This window comes from Strongylocentrotus purpuratus, unplaced genomic scaffold, assembly GCF_000002235.5.
Source record: "Strongylocentrotus purpuratus isolate Spur 01 unplaced genomic scaffold, Spur_5.0 spur5_contig_861, whole genome shotgun sequence".
Taxonomy (NCBI): Eukaryota; Metazoa; Echinodermata; class Echinoidea; order Camarodonta; family Strongylocentrotidae; genus Strongylocentrotus; species Strongylocentrotus purpuratus.
Window position 1 is genome coordinate 3,870,841 of NW_022145570.1, and position 18,778 is coordinate 3,889,618.

At 36.4% G+C, this 18,778-nt stretch overlaps 1 protein-coding gene across 1 annotated transcript; it reads left to right on the plus strand.

Moving 5' to 3' along the window:
• The first annotated feature begins 1,776 nt into the window (after window positions 1-1,776).
• Window positions 1,777-17,300, plus strand: LOC755925. Its single transcript, XM_031000156.1, has 7 exons — window positions 1,777-1,938; window positions 7,677-7,862; window positions 11,395-11,634; window positions 12,520-12,703; window positions 13,880-14,136; window positions 14,898-15,078; window positions 17,042-17,300. Exons 1-7 carry the CDS (start codon window positions 1,857-1,859, stop codon window positions 17,298-17,300), a joined length of 1,389 nt encoding a protein of 462 aa, XP_030856016.1. The 5' UTR covers window positions 1,777-1,856.
• Window positions 17,301-18,778: the final 1,478 nt, after the last annotated feature.

Consider the following 18,778-nt stretch of genomic DNA (forward strand, 5'->3'; position numbering starts at 1 on the left):
TTCGTAAATTGCGGAGACCGTTTTTCGCTCAGTCGGGGGTAGTGTGAGCACTAACTACAACAAATTATATACAAACCCTTCTTTATAATTATAAACAAACAAACAGTCCAGGGGGGGGGGGGGGTCGGGCCCGTCGCCCTCCCCCACGTGGATCCGCTCCTGCTTCCAGGCATCATAGTCGAATGCAGATTGATCAGTCCATCTCCAAGACGAGCCAGATCGCTGGAAACCAATCCACGATCTCTGTCATGAAGATGATGGAAATATACTTTTCATGATTTGATATCAAGAGGCGAGTAGGTCCGCGAGTTTGGGGAGAGGGGGCGGTGGGCACAGGGGGCATGTGCGATCCGATAAACAAAATTTGGAGAAAGGAGAAAAACGAATAATGCATCCATCACCTTCATTATTTTTTCATTTTATTTGAGTTTTTATTCATTCATTCCTTCATTCAAAGCATTAATTCCAGCCATGTTCCCATTTACATCACCTGGGTCGAGGGTGGCAATATGTAGATCAATGTATTGCTGAAGGACATAAATGCCGCGCCGGTACTCTAAACCTACTCTATCCTGCCGACCACTATACCTTTATGTTAATACCTGATAACTTGTTATTAATATTATTTTAATCATTCTTATTACAATCATCATTATCAAAAGAAATACATAATGTAATGCTGTTTATTACTGTGCAAAAAAACACAAAGGAAGAGGTAAAGACACAAGTTAAATACTAGTGATATGCCATGATGTTTTTATTTATTTAACATAACAACCTTGAATGAGATAATAATTGTCCCTAATTAACATGAATGGAAAGGGCAATGCAATTGAAATACAATAAAGAATGCATTGTTGTGCAAATTGCTTATCAATATTAAGCCTCAAGATATATAGGAATAAAATGACAAGGAGAGAGAGAGAGATGAGGCAATTGACAGATATTTGGCAAGAGATTGATAGTTTATGTTGGACTCATAGGGGGGGGGGGAAATAGTAAACAGACTTTTATTTGAAATCCAACTTTAACTTTTGTTTGCAGTAAAGAAATAATTATAATAGGTTAAGAGAATGGAGAGATTTATGTGGTTCAAAGAGTTTATCGTCATTTATATAAACGAGTAATAGTTCAGGTTAAACCAACAATAGAAGAAAACTTGTACAAACATCAGAAAATAATATTTCCTTATTTATAGGAGCATACACCTGTTCCAAAATCCACAAGGAACATCCGGACAACGAGATACCAATTTCCTTGAGTTATTGATTCATTTGCCCTATAACAGAATAATATTAAAGGTATGTTACGTCATTAATCGTCCGCTGTAAATGTAAATAGACGTCGGAATCGTAAGATAATGTAATACATGTAAAATCAAAAGCTATGATCAATGACTACATAAACAACAATAACAACAGAAAACTTACATTGTTCAAACTCAAACTATCGCAAAGCCTTTCAAAACCAATCTTTTGCAATGTCAATAGGATTTTCGAACCAAGTGTTGAAATGTTAAAACATGACAATGACACTATTACATGATCATAAACCGTTCTCTTTATACATTATAAGAGGGTAGTGAAATTGCCCATATTGTTCACGATCATTAAAAGTTACCATCTCTAGCGGTTCTTATTTTAATCTTATTCACGACTTGTTTCTTCATGGTTAGTCTTTTTTACGTCTGGATTATGCCTTTAAGCTACCTTATTCATTTCTGGTCATTGTTCTTCGAAGGTATTTTGGGAAAGAAAGTTTATCAAGGAAACTTCATGAATATAAAAGTAGGCGATCTGTCTATTTAAACCTTCAGTATCTCTGGGCTTTAATCAATTGTTGTCAAAACACTCCAAATGATGATGAATCGTTCTTGGTACCTTGCTTGTCTTGTATTTGGAAGTCTGGTGCTCGTGGTGCATCATGTCTCTTCCCAAGGTAAGTCTTTCAAAACTATATTATACAGATAGTATAGTTGTCATGGTTATTATAACACAGTGCTATTTAATTCATCGTTCATCGATATCTACTTCAGATATTATCTTCATTACTTAACCTCGTGGAGTGGTGTAGGCTAAGTGGTAGAGCAGTGTTGTCGTAACCGGGAGATCAATGGTTCGAAGCCAAGTCACTGAGTATAGTTAATAAAGATTAACGTTTTCAAGGTCATTTTCACGTTTTACAATATTGGACAGGTGATTACGTAATGAAGATGACGATACATCGTATTTACGTCAACAAAACGAAAGTAGGGCAACTCATGCACTAACTAACGGTCTTCATAAGAAGTCTGTACGACATTCCGTTGTTGAGATATGATGGTCGAAAAACATGCATGAAAAACAACAAAATAGCGCCTGTAAGGTCACGTGACCACTTTTTCGAAAAAAATATCGACGTTATGATTTGGACTTAAACATCTTGTTATAAAATTGTATTGATTTAGCTCTTTTCACTATTGAGATATTTGCCGAACAAGTTTGCATAAAAGAATGAAAATGAATAAATAATATTAATAAAGAAGATAGAAGAACCTTGACGAAATTAAGCGGTGATCCTATGGATCGCTACGCGACGGATCACTTTATAATAATCTTCTGGAACCGCTCTTGAAACTTTTGTGTAAAGATAAAAGTATTATCGTGTAACCATAAGAAAGTAAGAACCTTTACGCCAACCCTCAATGTATATTCAGGAAGCGAGGTGGTATATATATACATATATATATATATATGTACAATTTCATGATTTATCGATAAACTTACCCCCCTCCCCCACCCCACTCTTGCCAACAGTTATATACACCGCTATGTACTTGGGAGTCAGGAGGCATACTATTCCAATCGTTCATAATATGTGTAACTTAGAAGAAAATGTTTATTAACAAACTTTAGGATATATATTACGATATAGGCAGGATAGACAGCATTCGCCTTCAAGTCTCACAGGCCTGTTGCAAGCAGGATCGGGGTATTCCTTTGTAGAACACGCAGCTGTTCCAAGTTGTTACAAGTACATTGTGTACACGGGTCTCGTTGCCAGACATCTTCGTGCAAAAAAAAAAAAAAATTGATAGCAACGATTTATAAATGTTGCTGAAATCGAATGATTTTTTTCTCATGAGCTTCCGGTTGCTCTACACCGTGGACCCCACCAAGGGACCCCTGGTCACTTTTCTGACCTTAATTGAATGCCTAAAACCGCTGAGCTTTCGAGGGCTCCGCCACTTGGACCCCACCAGGGCCCTAAAGCAGGCCCTGGATGCTCATCTGACCAAAATTAACTTCCTAAAACCCCTGAGCTTCCGTGGGCTCTGCCCCCTAGATCCCCGGCAAAGGGCCCTAAGGCGGGGCCCTGGATGCTCATCTGATCTTTATGTTATGCCTAAAACCTCTGAGTTTCATGGGGCTCCTCAATTTTGCCCATGGACCCCATTTATTTATGCTCCACTTGCTTTGCTCTCTTTGCTCTACCTGATCTTAAATACTCTAGCCCCCCCCCCACTTTGAAAAACGTTCCGCGGGGCCTGCATGTAACATTAAAGAGTGGTGGTGATGCGTATTTTTTTTGCCCCCCCTCCCCCTCAAAAAAAAAAATCGCCCTGATTCATACACTTTAAAAGAAAAAATGACTAAATGTGTTGGAAAAAATGGCACAGTTTTTTGCCGGTACATCACAGAGATATTACCGACTCAGCAAACTTTAAAATCTCATACCTATAGTCATATAAAAACTTCGAAAATCCTTTCTCATCTTTTCTCCGATTTCATTCAACTTTCACCAGTCGGCTTCCTTGATTTTTCTGCTTTCTTTTAGAGAAGTTTGCCATCAAAGTTGGATTTCCCTTTAACCAAACCTTTTAACCACAGTGTGTGCATTTAAATTTAAATTCGATATTGGATGGAGCGAAATATTAAATCAAAATCTTACGACTGATAGCATGCTGTATTAATTGATGTACCGATTATAATTCATTATTGTTTACATTATTACAACGAAATCTTACTTAATCTAGCCTGCATCGTAACGTAGTATCTAAAATACCTCTTCGTGTATACGTCTTAGAACTTAGGATGCATTAATTTTTTGGACAAAAATAAGGAGGACATTTAATGAATTTGTCCACCGAAACCCATACAACTGTATGCGAATTAAAATTTAGCTGTTCTCTGAAGATTTCAATGGTTAGTGATTATTTACGGGAAAACTACACGCTATAGACTTCATCCTTCAACTTTTGTGATCTGCTCACAATCTTCTTTACCAGTCCTTCCTTCCGTCCTTTCCTTTCCTCTCCTACTCCAGTTTCACCTAATTGTTGGTGTAGGAACAACGAAAAAAGTAGTCTCGTATGAATTTCATTCAACGTTAAAGGTACTGTATCTCATTTGCAGCCAACATCAAATTCTGTAGAATGAAAAAAAATTATTCCATTATCATCTCTTTCCTTTCATTTCCATAATTCCTCTAAAAGCCCTATGAGCGGGTTCTATTGACGAAAGAATATTTTAACAGCCTTTTCCACTTTTGATCCTCCCACCGCAAAATGAATATATTCATACGTCTACTCGCGTACACTGGTAGGGAAATTGGTTCAAAGTATCCATTTCCAGCGCATATTTACCCAGTATTTTTTATTGGGAAAATATTTATTTTATATATTTTAATCATGTACATGAATCAAAATTTGATATTTAGGTGATACGTACGTAGACGTATCACCTTTTGATTTCGTCAAGATTTTTATTATTTATTTATTTATTTATTTATTTATTATTATTCTTCCTCGATTTTGTTCGCAGGATATCTCAAGACTGAATAAAGCCATTGTCATGAAACTTTCAATGATGATAGATCTTAGTCTAACTTAGAACTGCGTGACTTTTCAAAGACTCAAAATTATCGTGAAGTCATCTAGACGCCATTTTGTTAAAATCAACTTATGATCATATCTTCATAACGGAAAGCCATTTCTCATTCATATTTGTCATGATCAAGGTCAATCTCCGTCCGGTCAATTTGAGGTCAATATATGCGCGTAAAAATGCGCGTACGCGTAGGTGCGCGCGTTAAAGCGCGCTAAAAAAATTAAAATGCTCCAAATCATCCCAAATTTTTTTTGCATACGTTTCAGGCCATATAGAGCATTTGACCAAAAATCGCGCTCACGCGCATGCGCGCGCGTTTTTTGCGCGTACCAGCATTTTGCAACATAGAATCGCCGTATTTTCTCCGTCATCGTATTTTGTACATTTTTCCAAGCATTTTGATAATTTGTTCACCTTTTAATAACGCAATGAGCGTCCGTCAAAGTTGACAGCACGCGCGGATTTGCGTGATCTTTATCCACAATACATGGGCCAAAAAATGCCTATACAAAATTCATTGTAACTCTTCAGAATAGATAGAAACTCCCAATATTCTTTCATATGTGGATAGATTATGAAATGGAAATATGATTTCATGTCTCATTTGACTCTCAATTAACTCATAATGTCATCATAATGGCCTCCAAACTCGAAATTTAAATTTGCATATTATGACGGATGCATATTTTTGGAAAATTGATTGTATCTCTGTAAATATTGATTTTTTTTTCTTCCAAATTTTGATATGTTCTAGCTGAGACAATTTTCTACAAATGTAGTGTACATAATTGTCCAGTTTGACAAAGGTATCATGGCGTATTTTTGCGATTAAAGGAGGCATGTCAATTTTTCACATTTTGCGTGTATTGTCTATGGGACATGACTATTTCTCAAAACTGCATTCTACATTTCCGTCTTTCGCGAGCAACATCTCCGTTTTTGTAACGTTGTTTTCCGTGAGTTTTGGATATGTTGTAGCTGAGACAATGAGCTATCTCCAATGTGTACTTCATTTTTCGATCATATGCCGGGATCATGCTCATATTTTACTTGCAAAGTAGGATTTCTGAATTCCATTTTCCGTTTACGTGTAATCGCTATAGGAGATGTTTTGGTATATCGGTAACGCACTTGACTTCCAACCTCGAGATCCCTGGTTCGAGTCCGGGTGTCTCCAAGACTTTTTTTTCTCACTTTTTTTTCCTTTTGACCTTCACTGTACCATCTCCTTTGATTATTTAAACACGTAGATTCGCAAAAAATGTCATAAATAACCCTTTTTACTTTATTATTACCCTATTTTCACTTAATCCACTTCTTTTTGCGTATAATCCCTATGGGAGATGACTTTTTCTAAAATCTGGAGTCTACATTCCTGTCTTTTGCGAGCAATATCGCCGTTATTTCGGCTTAGATTTTGTTGATTTTTGAGTATGTTGTAGCTGAGACTATATGCTATCTAAATCAACCCGCATTTTTTCAATAAGATTTTAGGATCGCGCTCATAATCATGATCATTATCATCATGATCATCATTATCATAATGATGATAATCATTTATCAATTACATTTTCATTTCTTTCAATAAGATAAAATCGTCAAAAGGTGTTCTTCATGATGTAAATTAGAGTCAAATGTGTAACTGGTTACTGCACAGGGTCAAAGGTCATATATTGTTTCAATCTATCTTCCCTAGATCCATGATGATCAAGGAGACGCAATTTAATCTTGACATATGGATAGACCATAATGGGAGAAGCATATAAATGGGAGAAGCAAAATAATATATCGTGTAATGCATTATTCGTTATGTAAACCATTATCATACGTATCACCTAATTCGTCTAAGTGACGAATTAAAGTCTAGTTTCAATTGAAATAATGAACCAATATTGGGATTTTTACACAACATTTTCACAAGCATTGTTCTCTCAAGATTATTTTCTCAAGTGAATGTAATTTTTCATATATGCTTTTGAATGTAATGTGAAAATGCTTTATACTATGAAACTTATTACTGATTTAATAGACTTCTCTGCCTCATCTGTTTTTCAACTCTTTGAATCTACATAAGTCAATATTTTACTCGTGCCGTAACTGTGTCTGTAAATTTCATTTGTATATATTATGGTATTTGTTTTATTTTCTATAATTTTTGTTAATTGCTTAGGTAAACCATATAATGTTAACAAAGTTTTAATAGTCAGGGGTCTACATTGTACAGGCTATAAGCTTCTCAGTAGACCCCTCCGCGTATCTCCATTACTTTGTTGTTCATATTCTCAATCTTTTCATTTTCCCTGTATTTTTTCTCAAATTATTGTTAATATTTGTCATAAACTTGTAAAATATAAATAAATTTAAATAATATTTTGAAATTATAAAAGAATAATACCATTATTGAATTGATTTGAATTGAACACTATAACCGATTTATTCTGTTCGAAAGGGCGAAGAAAAAAGAAGAACTAGCAATACTTTGCTCTTTTATTTATTCCTTCATTTTTCTTTCGGAAATTAGAAACTTCGTTTTGCTATAAAGAGCATCTGTGTACTGTTAACTTACACGATTTTGCTTGTTGTTCTTATTGTTTTTTTTACATTTCAATGAATGAAATATTTTTGTGGTAAAGTACTCCAATTATTGGAAAAATTGATCAATTCATATAAATTAATCAATTCATACTTGATCATCTTAAAAATATAAATCAGTCTCCCGTCGAAAATATACATGATTACCATACAAACTCTATTCCCATGATTTGTATCCGTTTCGATGGATCTATTTCAATTCATATTTTATTCTAGAGTTCCTTTTACCTTGTGTTTATCGTGGAGTGCCGTATCTTCACTCCACGGTGTGGGACATTGACGAATGCACAACCTGTACTTGTGATAACAGCACTACAACATGCGTAATTGAAGCTTGTCAACCGGTATTCTGCGTTGAACCCTTTCAACTGCCAGGAGGATGCTGCTTTATCTGTCCATACAGTAAGTCTTCTGATAGCCCCTTCCCCCACTCCCACCCGCCCTCTCATTAGACCATACCTATGTTGGAATGTGTCGCGAATTCACTAGTAAAATATATAAAAACAAAACAAAAAATAAATGGAAGTAGGATTTAATTGACTTAAAATGCTAGATTGCCTGATACCGGCCTAGTCAATTATTACTGTGTTACGAATCTGGGGTTTCCAAGTTGATCCGGGGGGGGGGGGGGGAAGGAACTTATTGCTATCTCCCTGTATGTTCCTCCCTAGCCCTCCCCCCCCCCCCCAACTTTAAAATCTTCTGTCTGTTTATCTACTTATTTTCTGCTATATTCTCTTATTTCTGTGGACCTCTCTTTTTCAAGTTCTTTTTCAAGTGTTGCGAATGTCTTCAGTTTTTCCTAATGTTTTAACTTTCCCGTTGCACACATACCGTCATTTCGACTGCATTATTACCAAGGTTAAAAATCGGTGTAAGCAATAAACCAATTAAGACCATTCATATAAATGCCAATAGTATAGTTGTCATGGTTATTTTAACACAGTGCTATTTAGTTCATCGTTCATCGATATCTACTTCAGATATTATCTTCATTACTTAACCTCGTTGAGTGGTGATGGCTAGGTGGTAGATCAGTGGTCTCGTAACCGGGAAATCAATGGTTCGAAGCCAAGTCACGGAGTAAGTGCCCTTTGGTACGGTATTGAATGCTCATTAGTAAGTCCCGTACATATACTTTAAATCCTATCTGCACTAGCTTGACCAGGAGGGATTAGACCACTATGCATGGTTCATGATAGGTGGTTATCCCATCAAATCAGCTCTCAATTCACGTTAGAAAAAAGGGATCCTGGGGGACCAACGGATACCGCTTAGGCACTGATTGCTATAAAGAGGGTGGATGTAGCTACAAGTAGTACAGTCCCGCTTCAAGGGGACTTAAAGCCATTGGTCTCGATGACTTACTTACAAGCATACACATGCTGTCTTAGCAGTCAGGTAAAAAACACACCATCAACAATCCATTTTTCATTACCAAATCTTCTGAAAACCATTGACAGCCATCTCATTAGCGAGATTTTTGTCAAACGAGTTTACAGTTGTACATTCCTCGACTGCATGACCGACCAATCGGGTAAATCAAAGCTTTTGCGTTATTCACTCCGTTTTAACGAGAATGAATACATTTTACTTTCCAAATGCCAACAACTCTCCAAATCAATGGCTGAAATTCCGCTCAATCGAATCAACCTTCGTAATAATTTCATTTGCATCACAGACGGGAAATAAGAGAAACAGAATGGCAGAAGTTTGACTTAAATCGGATCAACAATAAGAAAGATATTAATGTTTGAAATATGAGATCACCGAATCTATGCGAATCTAAAATTGGCAATTTGGTCACTGGGTTTTGACTTAGTCGCGGATAACTCTCCCGTTTATCGTGTACAAAATTATGATCAATTTCTGTTTTCTCCTTAGCGCCTTCTCTCTTGGGGCAATACTAACAATATATTATGGATTACATAATTACTAGCACAGGTTCTCTAAAAAGAAATAACGATCTGTTATTTTTTTAGTTCTTCATTTTTTGTGTTGAAGAAATTACCGATTCACCAAATTTGAAGGGCTCATATTTATAGTATAACAACTTCCAAAATATTTAACTTTCTCATCTTTTCTCCAATTTCATTTAAACTTCCACCAGTCTGCTTCTCTCATTTTGTTGCTTTCTTCTAGAGTAGTTTGCAATTATATTTGACTTTCTTTTAATCAAACCTTTGAGCGAGCGTTTTGAAATTGATGTATCAAAATGATATTAGATGAAGCTAAATATTACAAATGATAGCTTGTTTTTAAATTGATGTACTGATGCCATAATTTATTTCTCTCATTATTTCAACGCAGTCTTATTTAATCCAGCCTGCATCTTAACGTATTGGATCTAAAATACCTTCTCGTGTGTACGTGTTAGAATTTAGGAGGTGTTTGGTCAAAAAAATAAAGGGGACATTTAAGGAACTTAACAACCGAAACCCATATGCGAATTTAAATTCAGATGTTCTCTGTAGATTTCCATGGTTAGCGAGTATTCACGGAAAACTACACGCTATACTCTTCATTCTTCAACTTGTTTGATCTGCTCACAACCTTCTCAAACGCTTCGTTTTTCCGTCCTTTCCTTTTCCTTTCTACTTCCATTTTAACTAGTTTTTTGGTGTTCGAAAAACTAAAACAAAAATATCGTTTAAAAGTTTTATAACAAATTATTTCAACTACAATCTCTTTCCTTTCCTTTCTTTAATTCCTCGAAACGCCATTATGAGCGGGTTCCATTTAAGAACGAATATTTTTTCACCAGCCTTTTCCAGTTGGTGTTACCGTAAGCCTCCAATCTTAAAAATGAATATTTTCATACATCTGTTTTCATACACTGGTAGGGAAATTTTATCAAATAGTTCGTTCAAAATAACCGTATTCAGTGCAATACCCAGTTTTATTTACTGGACAAAATTTCTATATTATATATTTTAATCATGTACATGTATCATTTTATATTTTTTATTGACAAAATAAACAAATATTGAGATATTTTTACATATTTCGCAAGCATTGTTCTTTCAAGTGAATGCAATTTTGTATTTATGCTTTTGAACGCATGAGGTATTTCTGAAAAAAATTCTTAATGTGGTGTGTTCAAACCCCTCAGAATCATCATTCTTCGATTTTGAACGATAATATATTTTCAAACTCGTTTTTATCAAATTAATATTAGTGGCCTACTTTATTCAAAAATATCAGATCATCTTCCCATCTCTGCTACATGGTCACCGAAAACTCAAACAAATAAATAATGTATGGAAAGAAATACCCCAGAATATAGAATATTTCAAAAAACGATTTGATCCATAAAAAATGATCACATCTATTTCATCGGACAAACTTACACACTGCATATGATAATTTTGATAAGAATGCTTTTGAATGCAATTGATAATAATTTAAAAACAAAATATACAAACTTATTACTGATTGTATTGACTCTCTTTACTCGTACGGTAAATGTATCTGTAAACGTCATCTGTGTTTATTATGGTGTTTGTTGTTTTAGTTTTCTATTATTCTTGTTAATTTGCTTAATTAGGCTATATAATGTTTGTTTTTTGTAATAGTCAGGGATCTATATATTTCAAGCTATAAGCTTCTCAGTAGACCCCTTCACATATTGCCATTACTTTGATGTTCTCAATCTGTTCATTATTCTCTGTATATCTTCTCAAATCATTGTGAATATTTGTCTTAAACTTGATTAATTTGGGGAATATGTGTAATATGGATAAATTAATGATACTGAGAAATCGTAAATGATATGCATTTCAGCTTTTGAATATAGAGAATTTTCAAAATTAAAACATTATTGAACTGATTTGAATTGAACACTATAACCGATTTATTTTGTTCGAAAGGACGAAGAAAAAGAATAACTAAAAATAATTTCTGTAATTTATTCCTTGACTTTTCTTTCCGATAGTAGAGGAATCCGATGGGCGGGTATCTCAGTTTTCTGTATCACTTAGCAGCGGTGAACCTTTGCTCCCTTGTATATATCATGGAATTCCGTTTCTTCACGCCGAAGTGTGGGATATGGGCCCTTGCAAAACCTGTACGTGTGATAACGGCACCACAACATGCGATATTGAATCGTGTCGACCGGTATTCTGCGCTGAACCCCTTAAACGGCCAGGAGAATGCTGCGCTTCCTGTCCGTACGGTAAGTCTTCTGATAGCCCCCACACGCCCTTTCATGACCACACCTATGTTGGACTGTGTCGCGAAATTCACTATTACAATACATAGATCCAACTAGATTGCCTGATTCCGAGACTCTTCAACTATTACTTTGTTACAAATGTGGGGTTTCCAAGTTAATCGAGAAGGGGAGGGGGGGGGGGGTTAACAAAAAAAATATCCCTATGTCACTATGTGATCTTCTCTAGATCTTTTTTTTTCTTCTACTTTTCTCTCTTTATATTTGCTTTTTTTCTGTTGTGTTCTCATCTTTTCGTTGGCCTCTCTTTTTCAAGGGCACGTCATCTTCAATTCCCGAAGTGATGCGTATATGTTGTGTGTTCTCCAAACGTCTAACGTTCACGTCGCACACGTGTCGTCATTTCATCTGCGTTGTTATTAGGGTTTAGCAATTAGCCAAAGACCATTCCATGGGCGCAATGCTTATTTTGTAAAATCTCACATTCCTACACCAAAGAGGCGCAAATTGCCGAAGTGATGCGTATATGTTGTGTGTTCTCCAAACGTCTAACGTTCACGTCGCACACGTGTCGTCATTTCATCTGCGTTGTTATTAGGGTTTAGCAATTAGCCAAAGACCATTCCATGGGCGCAATGCTTATTTTGTAAAATCTCACATTCCTACACCAAAGAGGCGCAAATTGCGCTCTGCTTCATTATTACGTCACTAATGATGCCTCTTCTGCAACATGCATATACAACTGAATACAGTTGCTCACTCATATTAGACATGCCAAATTTAAATGTTTCAACATCTAACGTATTTTCATTCCCCCCTCTTTTTTTCGTATCAAGATAATTATAAACTAGTCATCAAATTCATCTTTTAAATCCTGATTCATTCTAGACGTGACCGTGCGTAAAGTCAAACCTACCATACGGAGTAAAGGCAATGTGACGACAAACGGTGACGCAACACTAGTTCTTGCGGTAGAAGTCAAATTTAAAGATACCAGAAAGACGACAGGAGTGAGCGGCGAATCTCTCTGGGAGTTGTCTGCCTGGATTGCTCCTGTAAACACTACTCACAGGTATGTGCTTGCGACATCCTTAAAGAAACAGAACAAGAGTCTTAAAACCTGAGCCAAAAGAAAGGTGTCTTTTATTACTGTAATATACTTTGGTAACCTTGCTTTCATGTTAAAAAGTATGTTTTGATTATAATAATTATTGCAAAATTATGTCCTGAAGTATGTTAAACTTAAACCTATGGGCATTTTACTTTCCTTCGTAAATTACTTGATAGACATACGCCCACAATCTACAATTTCCTCATAAATCCGCCAGGCGTGTCTGTTTTGACAGACATGGCGCATTACAAATGTTAACTATTATTATTATATAGTATTCCCTAATCTATTCATAAGTCTAATTCTAAAATCTGTATTATAGGCTCATCAACACTTTATTCATGAAATCGATGTTTAATTTATACGTTGATTTAATTATGTTATCTATTATATTTTGTTAACATGGAATCTTGTCTGCAATTACTTTGTAAGATACTTTATTTGTTTGCTTTATTAAAGATAAACTCCAGTTCTGGTAAAAACAATAATTAATTATCACAGAATCAAACGAAACTGCCACTGAATGTTCAAAATTACAAAGAAATGACATGTGCCAAACAATTTTGGAAGAAAATGTATACTGGCTGAGTAATGATCATAGAAAGACAAGAAAATCAAGGTAGTACTAGCCCTGACACCATGTGTATTGTCCCATATATAGCTTTCTGTGTACAGTGCTGGTTACTTTACCAAGACTCGGCCAAATTTATTATGATTTTGATGAATCCAGAACCTTGCAGTGCATACCAATACTTACATGCTGCATGATCAACTGTTTCTGATCCATTCCACACCTTTTCTTTCACAATGCAATCGCATTATTATTTGCTAGAGAAGTGTATTTGTTTAGTTATTTTATTTAATTTATTGATAACTTTATTGATTAAATCATTAGTAAATCCATCTTTTATTAATCTATTTATCTATCTTTTCATTTGTATATTATTCATTTATTTATTTGTTTATTAATTAACTGTTTATGGTTTGGTGTCACCTGAGCCTGGGATGGGAAATGCGAGCTTAATCAATGTGATCCTCGCTGACATCAGGCGTGTGGATGCATGCAACCAGCTCATATACCAGTGATACAGTCAGTATGTAAATTATTCGTTCTGCATTCACTTTGTTCTCTCTCAGTAACACGAGGCTGGATTTCACCAAGCAAGTTCTCAATATTGATCAAGCATCGCAGGGGTACATCAAAGGAGATCAATTCATCTTTCGGGACGTCGTGTATCCCTCCAGTGCTCTGCTTTTAAACTGCGACGAGGCAAACGTCTGTGTTGAGCTTAAACGTGGAAAAAATGCAGTAGCAACCGATGATCGTCCTTTCAATGTTAGCAGTTTTCCCAAAAGGTCTACATCGTTGATTGGCTGCACTTCACTATGTACTGGTAAGAAGTAGGCCAAGCTACGGGGGCCCAAGTTGAAGAGGCGACTGACAGGGAACGAGGGGGAGGGGGGGGGGGGAACACAAGAATTATTGGTCATCATTAGGTGGGCTGAATAACCCCGGAAGCAGTATTAAATTCACTTAAATCTGCTAAATTTTGCCTGATTTCGGGATTCTTCAACTATTACTTGTTTCAAATTTGGGGTTTTCAAGTTGATCGGGAGAGGGAGGAGCACGAAAAAGTCCTTATTTTTCTGGCGCTCTTGTCTAACATCTTTATTCCTATTCTTCTATTTTATATCTGCTTATTTTCTGCTATCTTTTCTTTTTTTCATTGGCGTCTATTTTGTATGGGTACATCTCCTTCTTTTTCTTTGCCAAAGTGCTAAGTATGTGTTGTGTGTTTTTCCAAATGTCTAATTTTCCCGTTGCTCTAGTGTCGTCATTTCGACTGCGTTATTACTGATGTTAGCCGAATTGGCCAAAGGACATGCATATTAATGTCAGGGGCGCACTTTATTATGTTGTCACTGTCACATTGCTCCGCCAATCACGGCGCAAAATGCGTGCTGACACAGTATTACGTCACTATTGACGTCTCTTTTAAAATAGGGATATCAAACTGAATAATGTGACTCATATCAGACATGCCAAACTCAAATGTTTTGGCATCCTCCATTCCCCCTTTACCCTTATTCTTTCGTATCATGATCATTATAAACAAGTCATGAAATCTATTTCTTAAATCCTGATTCATACCAGACGTGACAGTGCGTAATGTCAACCCTACCATTCAAAGTCAACGTAGTGTGACATCTGACGGTGACGCAACAATAGTTCTTGCAGTAGAAGTCAAATTTAGAGATGCAAGAAGTACGACAGTGCAAGGCAAATCTCTCTGGAAGTTGTCTGCCTGGATTGCTCATAAGAAAAAGAATAAAAGGTAGGTGCTTTCGACATCCTCACAGAAACAGACGAAAGGTCATAAAACATGCACCAAAAAATTACGTTTCTTTTATTTCTGTTATATACTTGGTATTGGCTATTTACAATAGTACCTTCTATATGCTTCAATTCATACGTGTATATTGAATGTACGCAGAAGCGGCCCTCTCGGGAGTTGGCAGAGGCCACAGCGCCCCCCCCCCCCACTTTTTCAATCACCCCAAAAATGCCCCTTTTTACATATATAGGAAAAGTGCCTCTTTAACCTTTTAAGAAGTGCCACTTTTAACATAGGAATAGTGCCCCTTTTACTTTGACAAGTGCACCTATTAATTTGTAAAAGTGCCCCTTCCCCTTTTCAACTCTGATCAGTGCTCCTTTTATTTGGACACGTGCCCTTTTTCCTTCGACAAGTTCACATTTCCCTTTGTAATAAGTGTTCATTTTGCATTTTCATTAGTGCCCTTTTTAATATCTAGTAAGTGCCCCTAGTTAGGTATGAGAAATACCTTTTTCACTTCTGATGTGCCCCCTTCACCTCTGATAATTGACCTATTCAAATCTGAGAGGTACGTGCCTTATTTACTTTGACAGGTGCTCCTTTTCCTTTGTTAGAAGGGACCCGTCCCCTTTTAATAACTACCCCCATTTTAACTCGGATAAGCGCACCTTATATTTTCACATGTGCCCTTTTTCCTTTCCAATAAGTGCCCTATTTTCTAATGATAAGTTTCCTATTAAAAAGAGCCTCTTCCCCTTCTCATAAGTGCCCCTTCTCTGGTAAATGGTCCTTTTCGGGTACGAGAAGTAACTCTTTTTTCACTTCTGTTATGTGCCCCCTTAAACTCCGATAAATGCCCCTTTCAAATCTGATCGGTGCCCATTTTCTTTTAACTAATGCACATTTTCCTTTATTAGTGCCCCTTTTTCATTCACATAAGTGCCCTTTTCATATCTGGTCATTGTCTTTTTCAGATGCGATAAGTGCCTCTTTTCACCTCTGATAATTTCCCTTTTAACAATATATGATAATATCTTATAAATGCCCCTATCAAAATCTGATGGGGCCCCTTTTCCGTCGACAAATGCCCATTTCCTATTCTCATGATTGAGATTGACTTTTTTCATTCTTGGTGAGTGTCTCTTTTTGAGGGTGTAAGAAGTGCCCCATTTTCACCTCTATTAGGTACTCTTTGTACTTTGACACATGCTCCTCTTTTTTTCCTGATAACTGTCCCCTTTTCCTTTCATCATTAAACGCGCCCTAGCTAATTTCAAACAATTAAGAGCAATTTCCCACAAAGCTCGCTCGCTACGCTCGCATGCATCTATAGATGATATAATTATGTAACATATCAAAGGTCTTTTCAGCCTTCCGATATGAGAATATACTTATAACCCCATTAGGATTGTGTTTTTTTTCCTGTTTATAAAATGTATTTTTTTCGCACTGCAACCTCACACATCTTAATTGTTTTCCTCGCTCGCTTCGCTCGCTCACAAACATTGTTTTTTTAGAAAATCAAATCAAACTGCAAAGCATGATGCTTGTAGGGTGTATAAAGTGAAACAAATATTGAAATCATCCCTGATGTCTAAAACAATGGATATTTTTGCTTTGACATTTACGTTTGTAGGTGCCCTTTTTCTAGGAAGTGCCCTTTTTTATTGGTGCCCCCCACACTTTGGAAGTCGCTTGGCCGCCTTGAGTGTATGTTACATTGGTCTTGATTTGAAAATGATGTTAAAATTATATTATAGCAAAATTGTGACATAAGTTGCAAAATCATAAGGACAGAAACTCGGGGATGAAGGTCATTATTGTCGCTTATCATCATTGCTGTGATCCTCGCGGAAATCAAGTCAGTGTATGCATGCAACCAGCTTATATACGAAGTAATAAAAGTCTGTATATTAACTGTTCATTTTGCATTCACTTTGGTCACTCTCATTCACACCAGGATAGGTTTCACCGAGCAAGTTCTCAATGTTGATCAAGCATCGCAGTGGTACATCAAAGGAAATCAATTCATCTTTCGGGACGTCGTGTATACATTCGTTGATCCGTCTTTAAACTGCGACGATGCCAACGTCTGTGTTGAGCTTAAACGTGGAAGAAATGCAGTGACAACTGATGATCGTCTTTTCAATATAAGCAGTGATCCAGACAGCTCTACACCGTTTATTGGCTGCACTTCACTGTGTACTGGTAGGAAGTAGGCCAAGCTATGAAGGCCCAGGGACCAGGGTAGAGAGGCGACTGGCAGGGAAGAGGGGGGCATCAGGCTTATCGGGTGGGCTAAATAGTCGGACTTAACTATACCATTAGTGTTAACTTTTTTTATTACGGCATGAGCGGTTCTACATTAAAATTTGAGGAGGGTGTAATGTGGTGGAGGCTTGGGGTTCTTGCATTTATTTTCTATACTTTTTTTCGGAGGAAATTCGAAACCCCTACAGATTATGATATTCACTAAATGATTTCGACAGAATAATGTTAAAATTAATTCTTAATCAGAAAAATTCAAGATGTCTGTGTTTTGAATTTCTTTGAGGAAACTTTTTTTTAAGACCAACCATTTCCGCAAAAAAGACCAGTTCGTAGTTTCCATATATCAATAATAATAATAATCCCAAATATCCACAGATCTTTTACCAATGGAGTAGTCCCACTTCGTGCAATTAAGAATAATCCCCGCAAGAGTAATAGATTTACTTCATGAATACATTTTGATTGCTGTGTTGAAAAGAATAATTCCACCAGTGTTCCATATAATTTCATGTCAGTGCATAAACGAATGATTACTACATAACTTTCTTCAATGTTGGTACAAATCACATTAATCTGCCAATGCGCATATCTTATCTACCAACTGGCTTATTGCTCTGTAAATTACATATTTGCAAGGTCGCCATACCTCAAATAGGAGTAAGAGTAAAGCCTTTCAACAAAATGGGTTTATTTTATCTCACATTTGGTAATTCAAATCGATCAGGAAGACCAGTGGTGGATTCAGGGGGCACCGGAGAAACGCGTGCCCCTCCTCCTCCCCGAGTGAAGAAAGAAAAATAATAGAAGAGAGTCATGGGTCGATAACTATTTGTTGGTGTGGCTGCAGATAGGACACTGCTATGAAGTTAATATTTTACATATATGATATATACACTGTCGGTCATATAGTTGGAATATTTTTGTTTTACCCCAATTTATGGAAATATTTAAAAAATAATTTGAAAATAATAGATCTAGATGATAGTATACATTCTCAGATTTTATTGAATAATAATTTGACAATGTGTGTTTTGCGTGACTGCTAAAGCAGGTGTATGCTACTATGCTGATCTAAAGTATGGAACCTACGCCCTCAAGTCATAAATGACAGCAATGAGGATTAATGCCCCACAAAAGGGCACTAATATAGCACATCGACACGGTTTTGATCCTGGGGCCTCACAGTTACGAGGCCATTGCTTTGTAGGAGCAGTTTCCATAAATAAAAATAAAACAGAAAATGCAATAAATTTTCAATAATTACTATTGAGAGAGCCAAAGTGGGTTTGACATTTAGGGCAGTTTAGTCAGATTGCTTTGGAGATCTCGAGAGGATCAGACTTATCTGAACTTGATCTGATCTTAGAGTGAATGAAGGGTGTGGGCCGCGAAGGTGAATGTTACAGCCACAGGCTATATGCGTGCT

What these genes read in the sequence shown, in the direction of transcription:
- LOC755925 (XM_031000156.1), top strand. Translation starts at nt 1,857, where the DNA reads ATGATGATGAATCGTTCTTGGTACCTTGCTTGTCTTGTATTTGGAAGT. An exon ending in CTGCTTTATCTGTCCATACA is followed by an intron (nt 7,863 to 11,394) that starts GTAAGTCTTCTG and finishes TCTTTCCGATAG; the next exon opens with TAGAGGAATCCGATGGGCGG. An exon ending in CTGCGCTTCCTGTCCGTACG is followed by an intron (nt 11,635 to 12,519) that starts GTAAGTCTTCTG and finishes GATTCATTCTAG; the next exon opens with ACGTGACCGTGCGTAAAGTC.